Source organism: Aquila chrysaetos, chromosome 12 (assembly GCF_900496995.4).
Source record: "Aquila chrysaetos chrysaetos chromosome 12, bAquChr1.4, whole genome shotgun sequence".
NCBI lineage: Eukaryota > Metazoa > Chordata > Aves > Accipitriformes > Accipitridae > Aquila > Aquila chrysaetos.
In genome coordinates, this window is record NC_044015.1 from 12362028 (window position 1) to 12389409 (window position 27382).

Below are 27382 nucleotides of genomic sequence, written 5' to 3' on the forward strand. Positions count from 1 at the left end.
GCAAGCGGGAGACAGAGTTTCATAAGCTTACTGAACTGTGAATTAAAGAGACCCAAAGCCAAAACCTCCCTCATCACATCCCCACTCAAAGCAACTACATATCTCAAGTACTGATTTAGCTTGTAATTTTACACCAGCTGTCCAATTTAACCATGCAGATTTCCCTGGGTTTGATGTTTATAGCTAGTGTACAGGACATTAATATTTCAGGACTTCTAGGGAGTTTAACTGCATATGCCATGTTTAACACAGGATACTTACTGCTATCAATAATGTAGTTTGGAATCATTTTACCTTTAAAGATTGTTGCTGGGATTCCAAATGGAAGCACGAGGAGGGGGGAAGAAGCAGATATGGATTACAAATTCTCAAATGCAGAGCTATCTTTTGTATTTAGTATTTCGTTAGAGCAGCTTAACCATAGTTATAAACAGGAGGAATTTGTAAGCAGCAATCAAGAAACAACATTGTAGCTTTTTGCATTATCACCTTTGCAAACGTGCAGAAAATAAATGCTGTCACTGGTTTACTAGAGATACTTGTTCTTACATACTCTGCTTGGACAAAGCAGTGCTATGAGGAAGGCTTACAAAAGGAAAACCTAGAATTTTCTGCCATATGCAAACATTTTAATTGGGAATGTATTAGCTTGCAATTTCCCTGTATTATACAATAAAAACTGCAAAATATCTGAGTCAGCAGCCTTATTTCTCATGATAACCACTTCTCCTTAGATAAGCAAAATAGTTGTAACAGTTGTCTCTTTCCAGAATGTCACTGGGGAGCTTGATAAGAGAGAGGCATTTACAATGTAGGGCACTGAAAACACTTATGCTATTCCTGACACCACTTCAAAGCCGATTATGACAAAAAGGGTTCAAAAGGAATCCAAAAGGCTGTATTTTCTCATTAGTCAAACTGTCATTTACCTTATGAACAGCATTTCTGGATGTTAATGTTAACTTGGGGCGGGGAGCAGATAATGACACATCTCAGATAATGGCTTTCTTATGAAAAAAATAATAGCAATGTCAAAGAACAGAAAACTAGAGCTACCAAATAACACATTTGCACCTTTGGGTAGCAGTAGAAATCACTATTGTACATTTCACATTGTGCCACAGCACAGATGGAAGCTAAATTTGTATAAATAACCTCTGATCTTACCTCTGTCTTTTGCTTTATCAGAAAGGAGCACCTCCACAGCCTCATACTCCCGGATTGCATCCAGTATAATGTTTCCTTCTTTGTTGAAGAGGAAGAGCATGGGAATTGTGATATCATCTGTGTTTTTTCCATCACCGGCCATTTGGAAGAGAGGAGCTGTGTCACTACTGCTTCCCTCATTGTCATCTAGCCAGAGGCACACAAGAGGAAAAGCAGCAAGCCTCCTGTTAGATAAACACACTACAATTCTGAAGTTCAGCAGACTTTTTGAGTAGCTTTCTACTGCCCAGTCAGTTAAGAGGATCCCAGGCAGGAAACAGTAAGTTGGTTGTAAAAAGCAAAAAGCCAACTTGTGTACTTGTTTTCCTTAACATTTGTATCTCAAGTCTTCCTCAGCAGTTAGTAGACAGCACTATTGCAACACCCAGTGATCCTTAAAATAACAACTTTTAATCTGCAAAAACAGTGACAATCACCCATCCCAATTTGTTTAGCTACACTTTTTGTGCAGAACCAGACAAAACCAAAATATCTCTTCATCTTCTGAAAGCACAATTTCTGTGTTGGAGTACTGTCATCTCAGAGTTTAACAGCTCTCTGGTATCTTCAAATCTGTAAAATACAGGTTACATCTACACAAACTTAAGATTTTAAGAACTTAAAGTTTTATTTACCAATAACAATGCCTCCTATTGCTCCAGCTTTTTGAATGTTTCGTGCCTTTTCAGCAAACATACACTGGCCTCTTTGCATCAGAGCAATTTTCTCTTTCACTGCCTCAGGATTAGTGATCTCTGAGCATCCATTATATGGCTTAATGGTTGCAACAAATCCTCTTGTCTGTTTGGAAAAAAAAAAACAAACAGAAAGAGAATTAGAGCACGAGGTTCAAGCTTGCAAAAGATTCCTAAGCATCTTCATTTCTTCAGTTAATCTAATGCATTTAGTGTTGTCTTCTGTCAGTGCAGGCAATCTTTACCCTGACGCTGGAGTTCCAAGAAGCAAAGAATGACTGAGTGAAAACCTAATTCTCATATTCAGTGTCCCTGTCATTTTAACCACTGTAATCAATGGGTCACCCTCTAGTCAGCCACCCTGAAATAGTACCAGTACTGTAAAATTTAGGTTTGTGCAATAAGGAAAGTAACAGATCACATACATATCTTACATACCCCTGCTTTGTGTTTGGATAAGTCCATCCCAAATTGTGCTGGTCCAGCAGTCAAGACGACCCTGCCAAAGAATGGATGGGAAACAATTTGAACAGCACGAGGAGGTAGCTGTTGCTCTTTCTGTTGCTGACTGGAGAGTTCAATCATTTCTTGCATGAACCGTAAGCCATCTTCAGCATCAAGTGAACTTGCTGCCTGAGTAGTAAAGAAATGATAAACAGTTTCTTCTTAAATGTTTGAGAAACTTGAAAAAAAAAAAATTTGAAAATCAAAGTTATGTTTACTTGGACCACTGCTACAAAGATTTTAAAATACAGAGTGGATGCTCACTGGCACTCATTCATCATTTCAAAAAGGAAGTTAACCTTTTTGTGCCTCCACCACCCAAAAGACTAAAAGCATACAAACATATAAGACCTCCTAAACAAATGGAAGTATCTCACACTGAAAGCTAGTATTTTCAGATAAGATGCTGTTGGCTACATCACTAAGTACTGTCAGGTCTTACTTGCACTGCATGCTGTACTAATTGTACTCTTCCATCCTTCAGATGAATCAAACTGACTCCCATCTTCTTCAGTATCTCCAAGTGTTCAGGATTACTGGCCATGAAATCTCTGGCTCTCAGTGGTGGTTTTGGTCCACTTCCCAAACTCTCTTCTCTGCCGAAAGATATTAAAGATCAAAGCTTTAAAAAACAGATTATTCTTAAAACATAACTCTCACGTTATTCCTACCACCACAAGATTAGAATTCTTTGGAATTGGAATAAAAATAATTTGGAATAATGTGGAGTACAAGCTTCACTAATGCAACTTCTCAGTCAAACTATCTTTTTTAAAAGTTGTCGATTTTATCAGTAATTTTGTAGTGCAAAAAAGCATATGCAATGCTGCTAACAAACCTACCATATGCTAATCTCCCATTTCTAAATAGTCTGCATTATTGTAAGACTGACTAAAAAAAATCTTCCTCATACAGCTGCTACTCAGTTTTACTCATGAAGTACAAATAGCAAAGAGGTGGTCAGAAGGATAAACTTCCTCAGCTTCAACAGACTGTCCAAGTTCTTCAAAGTAGGTGAAGTTATGTATTGTAGCATGATTTGCTTACTACAAAGAAGAATTGCAGAACCATTCAAGAGACTACAGAAATTAATTTTACAAATCTGAGAGACATACTTCCTGTATTACCTGGGCTACAATTCCCACTTGGAATATGTGGCTCATTAAGCTACTTCTGCTTTGAAAGACTCGCCAATTCCTGCTGGAAATGAACTAAGTCTTGCTGATGATGCCAGAGAAAACATAACTGATTTTTCCTGTAGCTAGGCTAGCCATTCCAAAAGGACTACAAACTCAAGCAAAGCAAGCTCCAGTACACCTTGTACTTCTCCTTCCATGCATAGCAGACCCTATTCCACTCAATCCTACACTAACAAAAGACAGAAAATATTCATCTTACGCTCTGGAAATACCCCTAGGACAGCTCTTATCCACCACATTTTTCAAAGGTTCACGAATACTTTGAGCAAACATAGGGTCATTTGGGAAAAGAATCTGGGTGTTTGGACAGGTCCAGTCAAAGTTGCTGTCATCCAGCTCTGTGTATTCTGTAGTCTAAAATGAAAGATACAGATCACCTATTAAAAATGCAGGTTACATTTTTATACAAAGAAAATCAACAGATAGACCTACCCTTAAGTAACCTGTGTACGTGGGACATACAGCAGCTGAACGTAATAGATGTCCTACAACCACACAGATTTCAGGAATGAAGAATACATCACTCTTCTGTGCCACACTTTTGTAATAATAAAGGGTAACCAGTGCACTACAATCCCTTTCTATGGATAAATAAATACAGCACCAGCTCCAATTTGTAACTTATCAAACTTGTATCCACAGTTTCCAGAAATTTTTTGCAGAAACAGCTAACCTCTGCTGGCAAACAGAACTTCTCAAGCCTGCTCATGACATAGCTAGTGCCCCTGTACTTTTATGTGCTGGACAACTAAAGGAAGTAGTTACAATTTCATTTGATATTGCCTTTATGTTGAGTGGACCAGTTGTAGGCCTTAGGTCATTCTTGCTTTGTATTACTAAGAACATCACATCTTTTCATACGAACAAAAGATTCTCCTCCTCAGGAGCCACACAGATGAATCTATATACAAAATCAAACAATCTCTATTTTCAGAAAAGATGACAGAGTTATCAGTTGCACACATCACTGTTTTGTAACACATGAAACCATGTGGAATATGTACAGTGATTTGGGGCCATATTTACCCTGTTCTTAGTTTTGCAAACAACTGGTTGGATAACTGGCCAGTTAATTTTCCCACCTATAAAAATTAATGTAGTATTTATCTACTTGCAAAAAAATAATTAAAAAACCAAACCTGTTTGCAACATATTAGCTAATTAAAAATCAAGTATTTAAAGGCTCCCTAAAAAACAAGACCTAAAAAGGTATTAGTTTACCGGAATAAACACTTCAAAGTACCTTATGCTCTTAGTGTGACAAATAGTAGTCACATCACTTAAGAAAGAAGATCTTGCAAGCGCTACTGCAAGCATCAGCATAGTAAGACATGACCTTTCCTGTTTATGAGAATAAATACAAACAGGATGTTGGGTGGATACTACCAACTATCTCACAGACATTTCAGCTTAACAGTGCTGTGTTTATATTAAAAATAATTTACACATTCCATTTTTTCTTATAAATTTTTTTCTCCATCAGGTAAATTCCATAAAAGAGTAACACTTGTCTTCACAGTCTTTTAGCCATTTAATGCGTTTCATTGACACCATTTTCAATGGATCTTTCTTTCTTGTATTATGCACTTTAGCAGCTTTGACTTAAAGAGATTAAGAAAACTGCATTTGAACAATTTACTCTATCCTCTTTATTGGCCTTTTATTAACATTTGCAGTTCTTAAGAGAACTACATATGTTAGGCCAGCACTTCACACAGCATCAGCTGTGGAAATTCTGTCTGTCTCAAAAGTATCAACTTCTCATGTTGGGAACAATAGTTACATAAAATGCTCCTTCAGACCCTTCAGAGAACTTCCTGCATAGTTTAAAAAACATAGCCTCCATTTCCAAAACTCAAAGACAAAACATGATAAATGCTCAAGGAAAGAACATTTCAGAGAGGGTGCAGGATCTCCACCATCAAGGAACATGAAAAACCAACCCCATGACCCATTAAATGTATTACCCATGTTAGACATTAAGAGCAAGTAATTAAAAATTTTTCACTGTCTAATGGTAGAGTCCATAAAACAGCGTGCTTTCTACTCAGTTTTAAGATTTCTCCAGAACACATGTCTTGACAAACAACACGAGCATTTTTCCTCTGATCCAGGCTTTATTGTAAAACACATATTAAAGGGTAAAAATAGAGGCACACTAACAAAGGGGAATTTACATCCCTGAGGCCTTAGATACCTCTCTCTCTCCACTTTCTTATGCATTTCTTTTACTTGCCAGTAGTATTATTGCTGTAAAGATAAATTATGGCAGCTTACTGAGCACAAAAAAAGAGACTGGTATTTATGATGCTTCACGGCACAGTTGTATTACTATAGGTTATTTTGGAAGGTTAAGTAATTTATAAACCCATAAACGTTCTCACATTTACACAATAGATGCCTATTGCATGGACTAAACCAATTAAATATCCCAAAAGCTAGAGCTGTATCTTGTCTAACTTTCAACCTTTCAAAAAAACCTTTCGAAAATCTTTCAAAATTTGCCAAGGGTTTGTGTAGTAAAATAAGCAACAAAAACTTAGCATGTTGTTGCAAATGTTTTAGAAAAAATAATAGAAAATAAAGATGAAGACAAAAATATCATAGCGTGTTATTTTCAAATTTATACAGAGATGGGGCATGATTTTCTTTTTAAATATTGATAATATTCCACAGCTTTTTTCCCCAAGATTCAGTGGTGCAGAATCAAGTCATGGAAACATTATTCATATTCATGTGACTGTCACTGTTAATATGACGAAATAGTTCACATTAAATGAAGTGTTAAAACTGGCGTGCTTCTTCAAACTATGATTTTTTCTGATTTTATTTCCATTTCCTCTCATATAAAAAGGAACTGCTTCAAAGCACCACTAAAACCGATTTAAATTTGAGCTGTTACTTACTGTATTTTTTTTAGAGATAGTTTGGTTTGTGGTGGAAAGCCAAAGTGGTAATAGATGAGCTTCTGTAGTAAAGATATAATCTTCAATGTCAAAAATCATGTCTTCCTTATCAGCAAACAGCAGATAAAGATATTTAAACATCTCAGCCAGAAAGAAAGAGTCCATTCTATGGAAAAAAATGGATGTCCTTTAGGAATATCCCCTTTTCTCTAAAACATTAGTAAAACAAATACTCATATTTCTCCACCTCTGAAGGCTTCATGACTATTATTGTTGAACTTAATTCCATTAGCATTCCTTCCACTTGAAAGAAACTATGTTTGGAGGGAAATGATTCAGCATGTTCAGTACAGAACAGCATTATAGAAAAAACAAATAAACCTCTTAAAAACTCCTAGAATTGAAGTATATTTTGTTTGAAAGTAATTAATCTATTGCTCCGAGACAAATGAAACATTATTAAACTAAAAATATTCTTATGTAACAAACTATAAAACTATTGAAATAGTTTATAGGCTATGACAAACAGGTAATTTAAGACTTGGTTATCAACTGAAGAGAGACAGCTACTCAAAAGTCAATTAATTCAATTATATAAACAGTGTAATTAGATTTTTTTGGTAATCTTTTTATGAAAAAAATAATTGCAAAAACTTTTACCTGTCTTCATGACTTCCTGTACGAACATCCTTCATTGCAGCAAACCCACAAGGTACTCTTGCATACTTGTTCAAGTTTTCAATGAGTGTTTTTCCTACTTCTAGATAGTAAGGGTCACCAGTAGCCTATAAAAGAAATACAAACAAAAACCAAACCCAAACATATAGTTGCACTTAGACTTACCGTACAATCAGCAGGTTTTGTTTTCCTAATGCTAATTTATTGGTTCCATACCTTCTCAGACACCAGTAAAGTCCAATTTATTAATAGTGCTAAACAGTCACAAGAGAGACTTCTGAGATACTGCTGCATTACCTTTTCCAGATATGCAGATAAGCACATGGAAATACTTAGAGAAATGCAAGACATTTAGGCACTGCTCTTCTCTGCAAGGTACAGATGGCTTTTGCTCTTAGTCTCCAAGATCTCTTTAAGAGAGATCAGCAACACCTAAGTATCTTTAAAAATATGGGCCTTTGTCACTTAACAGTTTTCTTTCTAATTCTAGGCATATAAAAAAAAAGTTCCTAGAACAATTTTTCATAACCAATACTTTCATCTTGTTTATATACAGAACTGGCTCCAGCAGATAAAATAAGCTGGAGTTACGCTATTCATTCTATATTGAAATAAAACATCCACAAAATTCTAGGTGCTAGACAAAGTGACCAAAAGTCAGAGGAATGAAAGTGATCTTACTTTATACAAGAAGTAAGTGCTTTCAGCAAATTCAGGCCTTAAAGGATGCTGAGCCCAGTGAACTCTAAAGTCTGTTGTGAATGCCTGAGGAAGAAAAAGAACAGACAAAAATAAATGCAAGAATGAAAACCAAACACAGGTTTATTTTGAATCCTACATTAACTGTATTACAACAGCTAAAGTACACACAAAGTGGAGGACTGAAAGCCCAACATCGATCTTGGGATGCTACAACCACATCTGTCCAGTTAGTACAATTTAAGGCCAAAACCTAAACCAGTGCTCTAGCCCACTTAGCATGAGTGAGATTTAAGCTTGTGTTAGTGCAGGAGTCCGGACGCCACCCAGCCTCTTGACAAGCGTCCAGCAAGTGGAGTTCTGGAAAGAGGTGCCAGATGAGAACTTGCGCTCCAGACCCAGGAGGCAGCATGCAGCCTCCTATCGCTCCCACCAGCACAAGCACACAACTGCTACTGCAATCCAAACAAAGCAGCCTGTTGAAGGGCCGCTACATAGAGACCACCTGAGCTTTGACAAAGACCATTTTTGCAAACATACCTGCCACCTGACACTTCCAGTGCATTAAGCTGTCATTTCAGACTGACAGATGGTAAAGCAGCTGTTTCTAACATAAGAAAACTGACTTCTAGTCTGTGGTATATCTAAAATTTTCCTAGTCCATGTATTCACTCTTAATATGCACTGGCAAAAGCCACTTCTGTAATGGCTTACATTCACTTCTAGTTCATACTAGGGTTTAAACTAAGTCTTTGCTAAAGAGGATGGCATATTGGCTTAAATACAACTAACTGATCTTTCAAAGTTTCCTTCATAAGCACAAAGCATGGAAAAACAACCCCCAAAAACCCTAAAAAGCCAAATCATACCACTTTAAAAGCACTCAAAAAAAATCATTCCAGCATTCTTTGGTCTCAATATCCACATAAGGTGAATGTGATGTTAATTAAAATGTTCTCTAAAAGAAATAAGTTTACACCAGAGGAAAGTAAAAATTAAAACTGGAGTCAGAAGCTTTCTCATATATTCTGGATCATCACAAAATACAGACACACACTTCAGCAGGTAAACAAGCCTTTGTGCAGAATTGACTTACTCAAAGACTGAACTTGTAATATCTACAGGTAAGTTTGCGTACCTACTTTCAAGGACATTATGCAAAATGTCAGAACATTCTCTCAGAACAATTCAGTCTTTAGTTTCCCTCTTTGGGTTAATAAAGATGACTGATCTTTAGCATTAATGCTATTATATTACTAAGCACCTACTACTACATATGCTTATACAAGTTTTACATACTAAAATGAGTCAAGGTCAATTTTGAAAGGCTGAAATATAGAGGCTAAACAATTATTAATAGCAGCAGCTTCCTATTATTGTGTTAATTACAGCATAACTGAAGGAAAAACATTTCATATCCAAAACACAGTTGTCATACATGCAGAACTGTAAATCACATAAGAATGCTGTGGAAATGAGCCTTTGGTTTTAATAACACATATACCTACTATTTTTTCAAATGATATCTAAGACTGCTCAAGTTGAGGTAAGAATCAATTTACATGATCAAAAAATTACTACCTTACCTCTGGAAGAAAGTTATGCTTTTTTATAACCTGATACAGCATCTCATGAGTTTCAATAGCAGGTCTAATATCACCCTTCAGCACCTAAAATTAAATAACAAAATTAACACTAATTCACCATGCATAGGAATAATATTCAAAGTTAGGCACACTTGCTGTGTTCGTGTAAAGCTACAGACCCATTTCTACATTTCAGCAGACACATATTGTAATTATTACCCCCTTTCAGTGTAAGCCATAGTTATTCCATAAGACCTTTTTAAGCAAAATCAGTGAGCTCATTAAGACTACTGCCTTTGTAGAAAAAAGATCTCTATCATTTACAGAGTATTCTGGTGGAAATGTGATTTAGTTTGTCTTAAAGATGTAAATGGCACACAACCTAGAAAATTTGTCACCAGACTACTAAAAAGGCAGCTTAATATTAGTGTTTTCATGACTAGGAGTGAAGGAAGCAAACCACATGGACATACTTTTCTTGATACTCAACATAGCCAGAAATGCACGTTAACGTGCATCATAGCACTGAAGTGACAGGAGGAACGAGTACAGAAATCCTCATTCAGGATTTCTGAAAAATCAGATTACTAAGCTTGACTTATCCATATATCCAGCCTATTTAACTGTTTACTTGTTATTAAAATCATCTGCACGCAGGTTTTAAACCTTACCTGCAATCCAGGGAAGAAAGCTAGCAAAGAATCCATCCAGGTCCTAGCATTTAGCATTGGTTTATGAATATGAACATCAAGAAGAAGAGGTGGTTGGCTAATGTATCTCATTATGGCATCGTAGTGCTGACAAACATCAGAAAAATCATGAGTTTATATTATCAATACATTTTACAAGACAGACATAGACCACCAGACTATGGCATTTTATTTCAATGGGAGAACCAGTACTACACTCCCAATCATTATCACATTTGGCAATGCACAGTAGCCTCTAGTTTTGCAAACTAAAAAGAAGTGTAGTAAATACTGAAAAGCTCCACAGTATTACACATACAATACACATCCCATTTTCCAAGTAATACACATACACAAAGATGTAATTCAGCAGCCACATGATAAACAACTATCACAATTAAGGCACATTTGGTTTGGCTGAATCTTTAAGCACACACTAAACAAAGCTGAAATTACTTTCTCTGAGCAAGAGAATTCTAAAGCAAATGCATCTCAGGAGGAGAAGGGGAAAAGGAGGTATAAAAAAACCAACAAAGCAGCTGGACCTGATGGCTCAGAACAACTTTAAAACCCACTAGCTCACTTCTCAACTTGCTGACTTCCAATTCTATACTCCCCAAGATAACTGCCTGCCTTGTTTTCTGAAGCACAGAAGGTACAATCATGAGCACATGAGCCAAATCAATAGGAAACAGTTAACAGACGTAATTGAGGCAAAATATAATAATGGTTGCTGCTGGTTAGGAATATGAAATAATCATTACACTTAAAGTGTTGCAACAGGTCTTTAGCTAGTGAATTATTCCAATTTTAATATTGCTTATGACATAAAATCATGCTATATAAAATCATGTTTTAAGATGTTTTTATAGGATATTGTTATTTTCAAAAGAAAGAATACTTTAATGAAAGAATAACAATGCTGACAAAGTTGCTTAGTAATCTTATGAATTTAGTAATCTAAGTGTGTTTTTCAGCTTGTAAGTATAATTAAATGTATACTGGGCCTTAGGATCTGCAGTGCAATGCAATCCAGACTTTGATTTTCAGATCTTTTTTGTTGCTCCAGGGCAGAAAGAAATTGTACCACGGCTTGTAACAAGAGGCCCTCACATTGTTTTACAGAAACATTTGCAGTATTACACTCTCCAAGGTGATCTTGAAATACAGCTTCTCCTGTACTGGAAACATAGAAAAAGTTCCAGAAAATTCCAGCTTTCATTGGATGGGGTTAAAATAGCTGCTCAGGTGACAGTTCACCCAAGATTAGCAAGAACTTGTAGTAAAAAGACCTGGCACTAGACACATCAGCAGTCACAGAAATTCTGCTAAAGATCTCTTTCATAGGCTTCTCAGGCTAACAGCTGACTGACAATACAATTAGTCTCAAATTTGTCTTACAGAAGGCACAAACCTGAGCAAGGTGTTAACTTACCGTGTTAAATCTTTCCAGGAAACTGTCATCTCCCAGCAAGACATAGGCTTTTAACAAATATTCATAATATGAATCTATTCCTGCTCCAACTCCACTATCTAGAAACAGCAGAAAATGAAAAGGTGGTTTTACTTTAAGTAGCTATATGGATATTTTCCTTTGGTTTCATTTTGATTTTAAAGGCTCTTTCAGTAAGAGGAAAAGCCTTCTATCACTAGAATTAAGGCACAGATGGATGCAGAGACACAATACCGTATGTCTACACTAAAGGCTTTGCAATATCAGTGCACATATTAATATGAACAGACATGCATTGAAGCCAGTTGTTTCACTTTTCTCATATGAAAATATTTCTACTGGCTGCCATAAACAACCACAGTCCTATTTATATTTTTCCTATGTATTTATAGTAGAATCTCCAAAAATTTATCCCAAGGCATTCCCCTCTCAGTATTAGAGTGAACCAGAGAACACTTCCTTTGCAATGAATAAAACTAGTTTCTCTACCAGAACACCCTTTCAGAGCAAAGCCAGGCTTCGTTGTAGCAGGTTTCTCCAGCACTGACATTATGTAACTCCACTTGCCTATGCCACTAATATTTATAAATAGTCTAGATAAGTGTTTTGGGGGCAGGTGGGGGTGTGTGTCAAGATTTTTTTCCTGCCCAAAACCACTTGTGGTCACTGATTCTGAGTCAGAATACCACACACCTTTGCGGACCCAGTCTCCAGTATGAATGTTTATAGTAACGCCCACTAAATTGCTGCTGCGTTGTCTCTTTTCCCAAATAAAATCAAGCGCTTTTCGTGCATACTCCTGCAACAACAAAAAACGCTCATTAAAGGAAGTTAGAGAAACACAGATACTAAAGACTGTTATTATTTTGTTTATTGAAATTAAGATCCTAGGAAGTAATAAGATGTTTCATATCTAACAATTTTAAAACTCAGTATTACACACACTTAAATAGTACAAAGTTCAGTCCACATTTTATATAGTTATTCAGCTGCTGATTAGTAAGAATGGTGCTTGACTACACAACTATTTGCCAATACACTGTATGGTCGTAGGCAAGTCAAATATCCTTCTGCATGGGTTTCCTACTCTAAAATTGTGCATACAGATGGGATAGTGTAACCTAATTAAAATATTTCAAGAAATATAACATCCTTAGAATCAAAATCACTGTCTTTTCAGACATCTCAAGGTGGAGCAGCAACCCTTGTTCATTAGTATACAAGTTATATACATTCCTTTTATACACAAAATTAACTTCAAGTAACAACCTACCTAATAAAAATGGCTTTAAATCACCAAACGCATAGGATTTTAGGGGGCAAGTTTTACCAAAACACAGAACGCAGGCCCAGCTATGCTTCCACTGGGTTCCATGACATGAAATTAAATACCAGGCCCATACTGAAAGATTTTTAAAAAATTCTAATCTGAAAAAGAGCTTGCCTTTTTTTTTTTTTTTTTTTTGTATCAAAGAAACCATACCTGCAAGCATTTTCATTTAGCTTTCTGCTGACAATATAGCCTTAGGCAGGTCTTGCACATGCTCAGTGGGACTATAGAAGTGTGGGGATTTTTTTTTTTAATTATTATTTTTTAAGCTGCATTTTAAGGACCAAGTGTCTCACTTTTCTTCTTACTAGTCCTGATCCCTCTACTCAAAAACTATGCAAGCATTATCATTTAGCTACTCTTCAGTATATTTATCTTGTTTACTTCTGTATTACTACTTTCAAACAAAATTATTTCCTGTGTTCTTTTTAAAAAAAAAAAAAAAACCATGAAAACTTAGAAGAAAGCTCACAAACACAACAAATCTGAACACACAAACTTTTTGTGCAGAACAGCCAAGATGTGCACCCATTTCATGAACTCAAAATTGTTTTTCCAAAATTACAGAAACATAACAGAACACTAATGAATACCTAATCCAAAAAATAAGATATCATAGAAAGCAAACCTCAAATATAGATGTTCCCGTGAATCGGCTTAAAGCTGCAAACTCAAGGATCAAGGTACCCGCACAAGCTGTACAGGTATCAGTTTCTGTTCCTGTTCGTGCTTCTGGATGTCTTACACCAAATTTTAAGTTAACCTAGAGAAAAGTAGATGTTATCATCTTTATTTTTACTAGCTGAAAGAATTTACACTCCCTTGATAATCAGTAGAGCAACTATATAATCTATGCTTTTTCTAAAGGTAAGAAAAAAGACCACACAGCCCCCTTCAGTTTTGCTCTGCTTCACCACATACTGTCAACTCAAACATGCACATAAAGTTATCCAGAAGTACCCAAAATACTCAACCCTCCAAGACAAGTACTGGCCCAAATACCTGTTGCCCGGTTCACTAGACATTTGAATAAAAGAATACCACCCTGAAAATCTAATTCTAGCAATTTATTTACCAGCAAACCAAGAACTCGAAACATCACAAGTGCTCATGGAAATTCAGGTTTGTAAGTATCTTGCTACTCCTGGCTCCAGACAATACTTACTAGATGGACCTGCTTTTGTTGTGGGCACAACGTAGCTTTCTGCATTCTGGATGGAGGGGGCCCTCTCAGCAGAAAACTGTCAAACCCTGAACATTTTGAGTTAGACATTTTCACTAGAAAAATGCTTATTTACTGAGCCTAGATTTTTAATTCATGGGAAAGTTTCCAATCAAAGCTACATCTCACAAACTCAATTGATGATGTGCACTGGAAGTAGTTTTCTGTCATTCAAAGACCATGTACCATGCTGTGTTTGAATATGATGAAAGTTTTTACATTAAGTGAATATTTTTAGGTTACAGCTACCTTTGTTCTCTTATAAAAATGTGGATGTAGACCATGAAGATTAATCATTTTTGTGCTGAATTCACAAGCATGTACTTGCAAGTTGCTCTTTCACTGTCTTAGTGAGAGATATGCACCAAAACAAAAATTACTTTCCTCAGCTACTTGGTGGTGCTTACAGTAGCAGGAAGCAAGAAATCAGTAGACAGTGATTAGACAAGATTTCTCTTGTTACTCTTTACCCACAACAATGTATATTAGAATTTTCAGAGCTGGAAATGTAGAGATTCAGAGAACCTAAGACTTTATTTTAAAATACCAGGTATCGTGTACTACAAATGAGCAATTTATCAGCTTTTGATTTTCTGTACACTTAATAAATATACAAGTGATTTTAGAAACAGAGATAAAAACAAAACAACAAGAATTTTGCTTACAGAAGTAATCCTGAATTGCAGAAATGAGAGAACTTACTCTTGGATAAGGGAGACCGCTAGTGGTGTTAAAAGCAGGTAAAAGCTTGTAGCCTAGTTCCTTTGCCATGTGCAGAAGTTCACCATTGTACCACTGCATATATTCACCTTTTTCTTTCAGCATAATTGCTACTGAATGCCCACCTAGGAGACCTCTAAACACAAGAAAAATTATCCACATCTCAAAAGGTATATTCATCTGAATAGCAATGCAAAAATTTCTACGATTTAGATGACTATGTACATAACTGTGCTATATTCACATGGCCCTAATTTTCAGAAATGCTGAGCAGACGCAACTCCCAGTTAGAATCAAGGTTAGCTGCCAGTATTTTGGGAGCAATTCATGTTGTTTAGGACTCAGTCCTAAACTGTAGAGGAATCATTGATTCATCAATATAGTTAGTCAAGAATAACAAACCAATACCTCTGAAATTGCATATCATAGCTTAAAACTAACCTGCTCTGACCCTGCATTGAGCAGCAAGTTGGACTAGAGACCTCCAGAGGTCCCTTCCACCCTGAAATAATCTATTACACTAAGTATCAAAGTGTTCTATCCATTAAGTCAAGTATTGAACAGTCTAAAAACTGTTTCCATTAAGAAAAAACACCACTACCTCAGCATGGACAATTTTTTTTAATCAAAAAAGCTACGCCTGCAGCAGTTAGATGGGGGTCAACTTGATTCAGTACCACTGCATCAATTCCTGTCTATCATTTTAAAACCTTTCTTAGGGCACATGTCGAGCTATGCTGACAAAGCCACAACTGTTTTAAATGAGGTGAAATAGCACAGAAGGGTATGCCTTAAGGACATTTAGCTAAAGCACACATTTTTAAGTTTTGAAAACATAAAAGTTACTCACCCAAGGACTCTTATGTTGGTTTCAAAGACAGATACAACTATGTCGTTATCTAAATTAACATCCTTTATTACTTTTTTTACAGCCTCTTCAAACTCTTTGGTTTTATTTAACACCTGGAATACAAATGTAACCAGGTGTTTAGGTTCCAACATAGCTAATACAGTCACACTCAGGTGTAGAAGAACAAATGCAATGAATTAAAAAAGAAAGCATTTAACATGCCTTAGATTGATATTCTGGTCCTGCAGGGGCATACTCCGATACAGTGCAAACAGACATTAATATTATTGTTTTTCTCATGAGATACATAAAAGAGAATAAAAGCTGTACACAAAGAATAAAGTCACTCAAAATGTACCTAAGCTATTAGCCAGGGATTTATTTGTTTGTTCCTTCCCCTACTCACACTCCATAACTGTAGTGCGACAGGACTCAGTGGGCTGCAGGCTGTGCTGGCAGAGTGGGAAAAGACTGGCCTGCTCCGATGCCTCCAATTTCACAGAGGCTTCCCTCCTATCCACAGACTAAGAAGCCACATCGTAAGTTCCATGAATCATCCTAGCAGCCTTCTTCCTCCCAACAGTTTCCTTCTTGTGCCTGAACAGCTCGGGCACTTCCTACAGGTTTTCTTTCACACTGACTTTCTTTTAGTTCAATTGAACTTTAAGAATCTTTGTGACTTATCCAATTTGTTATCATAAGTGCCTTTAAATTCCACAAGTGTTAATCCTGCTTTAAGACAAGAAAACAATAAATAAAATGCAATAATCCATTTGAGTGTCTGGTAGAGACTGGGAGTTCCAGACTCCACATTTTCAACATTTGTGGTCCTGATTCAAGAGACAAGGGTCATCTCACAGCACATCATAAAAAGGGAACAGCTGTCAGAGAAAGAGCATTATATGATTCACACACCAAATCAGCACAGTAAGGACTTTCAAAACTTTTTACGTTTACCTGTCGATGTGAACGGCCAAAAATTCCTGATTTCTGAACTCTATCTTATGATGACAAAACATGTCAAAGGGATTGAAATCTAACGAAAAGTAGTTTATTAATGATTGGAATCTTTTAATAAGAGATGGAACCTAAGAAGTTTGGCAACATTTCCTGGCAAACATGTCCAGGGTTGCGTTTTTTTAACAAATATTTAGGTGCATGCAAATTCATCCATGAAACAAGTATGTACAATTTAAAAACATAAATTAATTCAGTAGGTATTAAGAGGGGCTCACGTATAAGTCAGCATGTTGCTTTAAACTATAATGGGAAGCAAACTCACATACTTTTTTGTTAAGTTAGCGCCCAAGAAAAGCAAGATAAGAAAGCATCAATGAAATGTGAAGGAACTGTTCTAGTTTTCTTTTTGCAACAAACTCCGAACACCACCATCGCAGCACTTGAAAGTTCTTACAAGAAATAGCCACTTCAAACAGATAGCCAGAGATCAAAGGTGAAGAAAAACTAGTATTTTTTATGTATAATTTAACAAAATAAAAATCTAAAAATAAGTCTGAGCATCAGAAGCCAATCTTTTTGTTTTATCAAAGTTCATCAATAGATTAAACTTACCACAAGAGTGTCCAAGGTATCAATCAAGGTCAGTGAAAATCTATGAAACAAAATTTAAAACAGATTTACTATAGACCTGTATGTGTAGAAATTAAATAATTTTTAATAGTAACCAATACCATGGAAGGAACTAAATTCTCACAGACCACTAGCTGCTAAAAAATAACACCCTACTAAGTTTCTTCCCTTTGTTAGTGACCAGAATAGGAGCTGACTGGAACAAGCTATGATTACAAAGATACCTTTGTTTACTGCAAAGCTTTCAAACTTCTTGTAAGCAAATTAAATTTTTATTTCTAGTCTCCAATCAAATCTACTAAAAAACCCAGTAGAATGGTTCAAAGTCTTCTTCCAACCTCTTTTTTTCTTTCTTTTTCAAAAAACAAAGAATGTTGACTTACTAAGCGTAACAATAAAAAGATTGAGGAAGATCAAAAATCGTTCCAAGCTAAATTTCTCCTACCAGAAACTGTTCCAATTACCTACTTCAGAAAAAGCTGCAATTTATTGCAATCAAACTTAATGTTAAAATTAGTGGTGAAAGACTAAAGAAAATGTTGTTATTTTGTTATGAAACTTCTATGTGGGATAAAATGGAACAGGAAAAGGTACAATAAAGGGCAGTAAGTGAGGGCTGAAGGCATGTAGCAGCTTCTGTACTAGGAAGTAGTGAACAGACTAACACTCTTCAGCCTGCAAGAGCAAAAGCTTAAGCATCATTATACAAAGATTTTAAAATTGCACATGGCATGAAGAAAGTGAATGAGAATCTGCTATTCACTATTTCTCACAGTTAAGTTTCACCTGATGCTATCCAGCGGTAGCAAGCAGCAGGCTTAAAATAAAAAACTACTTATTCCATGAAAAAAGAACATCAAGTCAGATCCATACTATTGGAAACAGGAATATCACGATAAGGCTTGTCCCGTTTGTACATTCTTCTCTAGGCCTGTTCTAGTGCATACCAAGCTGAGTGGACCTTTAGCCTAACCCCATAAAATTGCTCTTATGTTAAGAAACACACACCACGCATAGAACAGATTTTACAGAATAGGATGGTATTAAAACTGAAACCTTTGGAAACAGTTACAACTGCCTATTGAAGAACAAGTGTCAAGAATTTAAGCAAGTACCCGATTTTTAAGACCCTGCAGGCAACATATGACTATGCAAGGAGCATAATTAAAATTCTAATTAAGTAGTCATATATTATAATTTTCTTCAATTTGTAAAGATATAACGGCATTCTGTGAGTGTCGTTCTACAAGAGAAAGAGATTAACTAGCGGCTATGCACAACTGTGTAACAAATACACAGCTTCTTCCATACAAAAGCGGAGGAGATTATGCATTGCACAGCTGTAGAGAAGGCTGGTGTACAAGTATACTCCCTAGCCCTCCAGGGAAACAGAATCGACCTAGCTGTCTCACCCTGTCATTTTGTGAGCTTGTAGAGAACATGACTGATGAGCCAGCTGGCAAGAAAAAGGATTATATAAGAAATCTGATAAATAGTAATATATCTAATTATTAGGAACAGAAAAAAGCATGTATACAGAAAAATAATAAATAAATACTTACACTATTCAATGCATCTAAGGGGCTGAATGGTATTTTTATTCAAATGATAGTATGTTACTATGGGAAAAAAGGTCATTAAAAAGAATGCATGACCAAGATTGAAAATACATTTTCTTGACACTTCTTTCTCATCAGTTGTATCTGTCAATACCTCCAAAGCAGCAGGCTTATATAGGAATCTCCAGACTAAGGAACTTTTATACATAACAAAAAATAACCAAAATGACATGCTCAATATCATGGTATGAATAGAAGTAGTATTTAAGACAAGGACTTCAGCTTTGATTAACACTATTCTGCTTAGGGACACCAAGCAGTTATACCAATAAAAAAAGGCATCAGATATTTGTTGTTAACTATTTGCTCTATAAACATAAACTGCACACATACAGACAAGAAAGGAATCAATTACAATCAGATTTAGAGTAATTAAACTTTGTCTTTGATTGTTCAATTTAACATGGAGAAAGAGTCCTTAAATCTATATTTTGCTGGCCAAAGGATCAGTCCTTTGTATTATAAGTTATCGTAAAAGAAAAAATATGAAGAATTTCCATATCTGAAATACTGTTTTATGCTTTGGCAAAGGCCTCAGGCTACCACACACATGATAATCAATTGACTAATGATGTTTTCAGAGAGCTTTCTACAAAATAAAAAAAAAAAAAGCATTTTAAATATCACTTATAAGGCCAGCATAATGGGTAACAGTTTACTGTTCTGTGCAGCTGATAATTAACCCTTATAACCTCCATTGAGCAGTCAAATTTACTAATACCATAAATGTCAGCTCACATTTGGAACACTTTCCTATGGAAAATACTTGGAGAATGATTTAAAAAATTATCTTTGGATTTCATTCACTGGTCAATTCTCTTCTTCTGATTAAAGTACAATTTCACATCAGTTAACATCATGGGAAGAAACAATAAAAGTAAGTATTTCTTACTAATGTAAGTTTCTGAACATGTCAACTGAACAAACAAGTTTTATGGGCTGCAAATTGTATTTAGATTCCTACATGTTTACATGAGACAGTAACCATTTCAAACACTAACTTTCCCAAGGCATCATCCACATCCCCTCGACTTGGTTCCTGACCCCGTACTCGTCCACGACAAGTTAAAGGCATGAGTTCATCAGCTGGATACGCATGCTCCTGTAGGGATACAAAACAAGGGAATACATTACAATTGTTACAGTCATTTCAGCAAGTCTTCAGAGCTGGTTAAAAGGAAGCCCCATTACTGTACTTCCAAAAAACTGCATGACAATCACAGAATCTCTGAGGTGGGAAAGGACCTCTAGAGGTTCCCTTGTCCAATCCCTCTACTCAAGCAGGGCCATCTAGACCCAGTTGCCCAGTACTGTGTCCAGACAAGTTTTGAGTATCTTCAAGGATGGAGACTCGTGCCAGTACTCGGTCACCTTCACAGTAAAAAAGTGTTTCCTGATGTTCAGAGGGAACCTCCTGTGTTTCAGTTTGTTCCCATTGCCTGTGGTCCTGTCACCGGGCACCGCTGAGAAGAACCTGGCTCCGTCATCTTTACAGCCTCCCTTCAGGTATTTATATACAGTGATAAGATCCCCCTGAGCCTTCTCTCCTCCAGGCTGAACAGCCCCAGCTCTCTCAGCCTTTCCCCATAGGAAAGATGCTCCAGTCTCTTCATCATCTTTATGGCCTTTCATTGGACTCTGCCCAGTATGTCTGTACCGCTCTTCTACTGGGGAGGCCAGAACTGAACACAGTACTCCAGATGTGGCCTCACCAGTGCCAAGTAGAGGGGAAGGATCACCTCCCTCGATCTGCTGGCAATGTTTTGCCTAATGCAGCCCAGGATACCATCAGTTGCCTTTGCCACAAGGGCACGTTGCTGGGTCATGGTCAACTTCGTGTCCACCAAGACCCCCAGGTCCTTTTCTGCTGAGCTGCTCTCCAGCTGGGTGGCTGGAAGTGATTAAACTGTGAACAGAGCAACAGGACCTCTTTCTCTCTAACCTCCTGGAAAAGTCTGGAATAACTAACAGCACATCCAAAAAAACCCCACGAATTAACTTGAATAGGTAATTCTGTGCTTTCTGCAACAAGGTGTATATGACATTTCCTATAATGTCTCTTCGGCAGGAATTATCATCTCAAAGATGAGTTTAAAACCTAAAACTAATGCAGGCATTATCAAGTGGCTGGTATTTCATGGAGAAATTAGTGTGAATTAGACTTTGAAGTCACTTTGGAAACATTTCCAAGTGAACACAAGCAACTCAGGGTCACACTCAGTGACAGATAACAGAACTCACTTAGAAGGTAAAATAATAAACTGGTAAATCACTACACAAGGCATAACAAAAGATAACACTCACAAAAAAGCTTAGCAAGACTGAGCCTTTTACAAATATAACATTTTTTTTAAAGAGAGAGAAACATTGCTAGATTTTTTTTGGAAAAGCAACAGTTACTTTCCATATTTCTAGGAAAAACACTCTGCAAAGCAAGCATTGCAAAGTATTGTAATATTATTTCTTGTCAGTCAGCCAGAAATAACAGGAGTGGCACCATTGCCTAGGTCAGGCACACTGAATAAAAGGCCTGTTCTTCCTATTGTATCCCAAGTCAATGCAAGTTTCATAGGTTTAAACTACCACCAAAATGGGATATCAAATGAAATAGACACAAATTTGAAATACATCATTGTGCAATAGGAGACATTTACTGAAAAATTTTCACAGTGGCCACTGACATTAATAAAGATGAATCTTAAATACATCTAATTTCAACAAAAATGCATGAAATTGCCTCTCCATTAGAAGCCCAATACAAGTGATTTGGGATGGAGCTTCTCTCTTTTGATTTCATCAGGAAACTGGCTGCTGTACTGTGCCCTCCAGTTTTACTTTTAGTGGAGAACCAACATGTGGCAAGATAAAAAAAGTTCAGTAACTGCACTGAAACTGCAAGTAAACACATTCAAAGTCTTTCCAAATATATGATACAAAAATAATCTATATTCAAACATGAAATAAAGAGGAAAAGAAGGAACATTCGTCCACAAATAAACAGCTCTTACAGCAACTTCTTTTGAAACTGATGTTTTATTTCCCTGTCTACCACTCTGCCAGGTGTTTTGGTCTTTGCATGACTCTCTGTTCTCCTCAAGTTCAACTACAAAAGCCAGAATCTAGATCATTTTAATATGGCTCAGATGTTTCTGAATATCCGTGCAAAGTATTCAGAAAAACAGATTTTAAAAGTACACGACAAAAGCAATGTCAAAACTAATATCTCTGGCTTAAATTATGGAGAAAAAAGGTGATAAAAATTCTGGATAAAATGGACTTTTAGTCTTACAAAATCATAAGGAACTAGAAGCACTTTGAAAAAGAAAAGTTTGCTTATTCTCTGTCTAGAGCAGGAAAGGCTACTGGGTCAAGTTATTTCCCAACTTGTAATTTCTCCCCTTTCAAGTAACCTCAAAGGAAGGTAGCAAGACCCATTAAATATAAAACATGGCACAAATGTTACAATAAACATACTTCTGGAAGATACTATACAAATGGAGCTCAACAGATACTTTGGAATTTCTACACATTCTGACTGAACAGATGATCGTATTGCCTAATGTCAGGACTGTACATTCAAGGCAGCACAGTACTTGAATAATGAAAAAAGACACATTGCTACTAGTGCTGTAAACCAAGAAATACCTGCTGGCCTCAAGTGACTGACATTTTTGCATATTCTTTCTGACAGTCAAGAAAAAAAAAATCCTGAAGGAGTGAAAAAAAAAGCAGCTTTTTACTCAAAGCTCCTGGTAGCAACCAAAAAAGACAAGGGAGTTCCCCCCTTGCATGCAAACATGAATTTTCGGTCTTCTAAATACACAAGTCTAAAATGCATATTAATAGAAACAGAAAATCAAAACTTTTCAGCTGGCTGTTTCAAAAGCAGCTGCAAAAATACTTAATTCTCTTGCTGTCAGAATCAAGTCTGATACCCTAATCTTTTCTTCAACTTTAAACAAACAAGTCATATTTCTCTGTTTGTTTAGTGCTCTGGCATACGTGGCAAGTAAATATCCTTTTGGCTTCAAAGTTTCCAGGATAGCTGAAGTCATTCTTTTTCATCCAGAATTTTCTTGCTTCAGATGTAGTAAGACACCTACCAGTTACCAATTTATCACACAATGAACAGTAAGAGCACAGATCCTGTCTACTGGCATGTAACATTTTATCTAATTTTGCCAAATATGTAACAGCTTTTACTTCAGAATGCCATGGGAAATTCTAGCCAAGTGTTTTTCAGGGAACCAGGTCCCAAGTAACTAGTTACAAATCATCACAAAAAAGCCCGATGCTTGTTAAACTGCTAAGGTGTCAAAAGCAAAAGCTGATGTTAAAAACTACACCCACTTTGAAAATACTGTTGCTTGGCTTTTTATCCATTCTAGAGTTCTATAACTCTCAGGTACTGCATAAACTTGTAACTCACAAGCTTTTAAGCTTGTATTACATATTAAAGCGCTAAACCATCATACAGAAACTGGGACGTGTAGCAAGACGCTGTCAAGAGACAGGAGTTTGTCCTGCAGGAACTGGTGCAACTTAAAAGAGAGGGGTTTCTGCAACAGCCACAAAGAATGTATAAAAAGATTGTTAATGTAAACTCAGTAAGACTGCATCTTTTATATTTATCTTATTCACATTTACAGTTTCTCCTCAGAATTGCATTACTTATAGCACATTTGAAAGTAATTATTACTTGAGGAAAGTCAGTCCACTCTAAGTAATTCTTTATTCTTAATCATATCTAAACTAAGCTAACTTATTTCAAGATTGATTAGAGTGCAGAATGGCTCACATATCCAGAACATGAGAACACCTGCACAGAAAATCACAAGTCATATTAAAAGAAACTATAGTGAGTTTGGCTCACTGTCAAGTGACAGTCACATACTCAGAAGAGACTATAATGCGTAGATATGACACAAGATCCCCTTTTTGTTCTACTTTGTTATACAAACAGTGTTTGTTTGCAAAAGAGCTACCAAACTGCATCTAACATATCTTACCACAGAAGAAATACTGTACATAAATTTTACCTACAAAATAAGTAAGAACAATTTGTGTTCTCCAGAATCCGATGACTACAGACAGCTCTTCTTGAGCTTCCTTTACCTCATATTTCTAGGTGTCTGGAATTTCAAACCAAATACTTTACCAAAGATGAAAACCGTTCATAGCTTGACTTGAGATAAACTGGTTTGAGAAAGATCAGGCACAGATTAACAGAGTGACCGCTAGCAATTCCTAGCTACCATTCTGAAAGCCATCATAAACCTCCTGACACTGCTCTTCCTGAAAGTAACATTTGTTCATTTCTTTTTAAAGGCTATACAGGTGCTTTTATTTATTTTAGCTTTGTTTTCGCCCCTACTTCCCTGCTATTTCTCTAGAATGTCATGTACTGTAGGTTGCTTTCTCTCCCAGGTCAGCAATAACAACTCCAAAAAAATTAAGCAAACAAGTGTTTTACTTACCATATAATTGCTATATGCATGATCAAACATTTCGAGCACTTGGTTTCTAAAAAGGAAAAAAGAAAAAGCATTAGTGGTCTGCTTCACAATGGCCTTTAACACACTATCTTAGAACAGCAAGATGTATTACACTTTAATATCTGAATATCAGTAACAGGTCCTCTACTAACGTACTCTACTCAAGTAAATGAAATATAGCATAATAATTTTTCCTAATTCGGCTACTTCCGTTCACTGCAGAAAGGAAAGACTATTTCTTCACCTAACATGAAATGAACTATTTGGGGATTTCTTTCAACCTCCTGTGCTTCCTCTTAAATAGCTGTAGATGTCACCAACACATTAAAGCTAGAGATGGGACACCTTCCATGCTCAGCAAAAAACAGCAAATTGAATTATGTTCTGCTTGTTATCACCAATACTAAAACCAACTGACACAGCACAAATTCCTGTCTGTGATTCAGAAAAGGACCATAAGTTACGAGGTACACCTCTTCCTAGCATTAGAAGTCTTGGCAAGCAAATACTAAAGAAAACCCTTGTAGATACATTTATTTTACATGTTTAAAAAGCTGTCAAGGTGAGAAACGCTACTATATAAAAAAGCACTGGGTTTTTTGAGATAGCACTACTTCCAATCGTTCCTCACTCTTTTACTGAGAAGCCCTGCAAGGCAAAAGAGCATGCCAATTTCTAAGCTACCATCAACATAATTCACAGTCTTTGCTGATAAGACTGAACATAAAACAAGAACACCACAATTATATTCTAAATATCTATTTAGTTCAATGACTTGGAAATTTAAGAAGTAGTTTTAACTCATCAAATGCTTTAAGTCATCAAAAGAGCAGAGTGTGATGCTTTTTTCAGGTACTTCACAGACTACGTCCAGCCTGTAGTTCTGCGATCTGTTGCAGTGGACAAAACCCCAGGGTTTGGCACACAAGTGCCATCTCCAGATGAACTAAGCATACAATGCTGTTCAGTGATGTAGCATACGGAAATCTTAAAATTTCTATTTCTCTATGCGCAACTGACATTTACAGGGCATTTTCTGAAATAATTTCTGTGACTGACGTGATCTTGTCATTAAATAAATACACAGATTACCTGCCGTTATTCAGGAATGACCCGTCTCGGTGCCCCCAAATAAAAACTGTGGCAAGATATTAATTGCATATGCCTGGGACATCAGATGATACAGTGAGTGCAAGTTACAAATGCAAAAGTTTTAAAACCAACTGGTGAATGAAATTTAAAGTCCTTATGTAGTCACATGAAGAAAACATACAAAACATTATACACACAAAGTACCCTGAGAACCCCAGATTGAAAACCCCAGTAACTGTAAACATCATCAGAGTTACATATCAACTTATACCTAATGATTAATAACCGTAAGAGCATCCAGAGTGTTTCTCCAGCAGACTTTTTACATCATTATTCTGTGCAGCTGACCAGTAGATGGGAAGAGGATGATGACAAAACTGCCCCAGTAGTGTACTAAGAACATGATATGCTTGATTACATATTTGTCTAAAAAAAAATCCTACTCCATGCAGTGCAATACATTGCCACCTATACTGTAATCTTTAGCCTTTGACCAAAAACTATACTAAAAGAGAATCAGCTTCCTACATGTACATGCGTGGGGGACCAAAGTAGCTTACCTTATATACAGTGACCAGGCAAGAACACGTGCAAATATTCACCTTTTTTATAACTCCCAAACACTCACATGCTCCAGAGGCATAGCCATAATTAGACCAACTGACTATGGGTTTAGATTCACCTTTGATCACTTTTACCCACAACTACACGCAACCAATGGCTGCAATCTTCAAGACTGGAGCTCCCAAGCATATGGTAGAAGGGTTTGACCCCACAGGCAGCGGAGGCGGTGAGGGGCTGCCTGCCCCAAATAGCTGTGGTGGCTTGACCCGAGGTACCAGCCCGGCTCTGGCATACGCACCTCAAACATTGATGGGAGACCGATGCCACGCATCTCGTAGAGTCTTCGGGGGGGGGAAGGGAGGGACAGGAGAGACGATCCCGGAGCTCTGCCGGGCGAGGGACACATCCGCACTCGCTAAGCCCAACCCAACCCCCGCGGGTAGCGCGGATCCCCCTGCCCCAGCACGGCGAGGGCCCGCTGAGCGGCGAGGGGACGCCGGTACACCGCAAAGCCACCGCGGGCGGTGGGCTCGGCCCGGGCCCCGCTGGCCTCCGCCCCGGCCGCACAGGGCTGCTGCGGTCCCGAGGGAGACCCGGCGCCGCCGCCGTTCCCGCCCGCCGCCCCACTCCCGGCCCGGCCCGGCCCGCCGCGGCGGCGCTCACCCCAACCGGCGCTTCTCCTCCTTGCTCATGGCCCCGGCGCCCGGGGCGGCCGCCAGCACGGAGGAGGCGGAGAGCAGGCCAAGGGCCAGGAGCTTCCACGGCCTCCTCCAGCGGTGCCCCCGCTCGCCGCCGCCACCGCCCCCCTGGCAGCCCGCAGCTCCGCTCATGGCCGCGGCCGCCTGCCCGCTGCCGCTAGGCCCGGCTCCGGCCCATCTCGCCCGCTGCCCGCCCCTCCCGGCGCGGCGGCCGCGGCTCCCAGCACCGACGCACAGGCGGAAGGGACCGGCCCTCCGCTTTCCTGTGGCGTAGCCAAGGAAACCGCCTCGCGCCGTCGCTTCCGGGTCCCCCCGCACGCGCCGCCCCGCCGGGCCAATAGGAACGGGACAAGAGCGCCGCGAGGCGGGAGGGCGTGCGGCGCCACGTGACGGCAGCGGGACGCCGGGCGGAGAGGGCGACGTGGACAAAAGGAAAGGCGGGAAGGGCGGGGGGGGTGTGTGTGTGTGGAGAGCGGCGCGCAGGCGCCGGACTACAACTCCCGGCACGCACCGGCGCGCCCGGCCCCGGGCTGTGCCGGCGGGAGGGGGCGGCCGCGCGGTCGCCGGGATCTGTAGTTCGCCCTACC

General features: G+C 38.0%; 1 protein-coding gene across 5 annotated transcripts in view; it reads right to left on the bottom strand.

Moving 5' to 3' along the window:
* The window catches only part of EDEM3 (ER degradation enhancing alpha-mannosidase like protein 3), a 31363-nt gene extending 4214 nt beyond the window's left edge, over positions 1-27149 (bottom strand). Inside the window, exons 1-20 of one of the 5 annotated variants that reach the window (XM_030031868.2) lie at positions 26761-27149; positions 24424-24469; positions 19948-20048; positions 17310-17349; positions 15738-15850; positions 14870-15023; positions 13574-13708; positions 12309-12414; positions 11598-11695; positions 10145-10270; positions 9474-9557; positions 7870-7953; positions 7171-7295; positions 6511-6676; positions 3804-3958; positions 2848-3001; positions 2340-2534; positions 1842-2007; positions 1168-1353; positions 295-309 (exon numbers count right to left, since the gene is read on the bottom strand). In XM_030031868.2, coding sequence (XP_029887728.1) covers positions 295-309; positions 1168-1353; positions 1842-2007; positions 2340-2534; positions 2848-3001; positions 3804-3958; positions 6511-6676; positions 7171-7295; positions 7870-7953; positions 9474-9557; positions 10145-10270; positions 11598-11695; positions 12309-12414; positions 13574-13708; positions 14870-15023; positions 15738-15850; positions 17310-17349; positions 19948-20048; positions 24424-24469; positions 26761-26927 — 2416 coding nt within the window. In that variant the 5' untranslated portion in view covers positions 26928-27149. Of the gene's footprint in view, positions 1-261; positions 310-1167; positions 1392-1841; positions 2008-2339; positions 2535-2847; positions 3002-3803; positions 3959-6510; positions 6677-7170; positions 7296-7869; positions 7954-9473; positions 9558-10144; positions 10271-11597; positions 11696-12308; positions 12415-13573; positions 13709-14869; positions 15024-15737; positions 15851-17309; positions 17350-19947; positions 20049-22591; positions 22661-24423; positions 24470-26760 lie in introns of those variants that run through there. The other 4 variants (XM_030031867.2, XM_030031869.2, XM_041127654.1 and 1 more) reach the window with 4 other exon arrangements.
* Between the last annotated feature and the right edge of the window lie 233 nt (positions 27150-27382).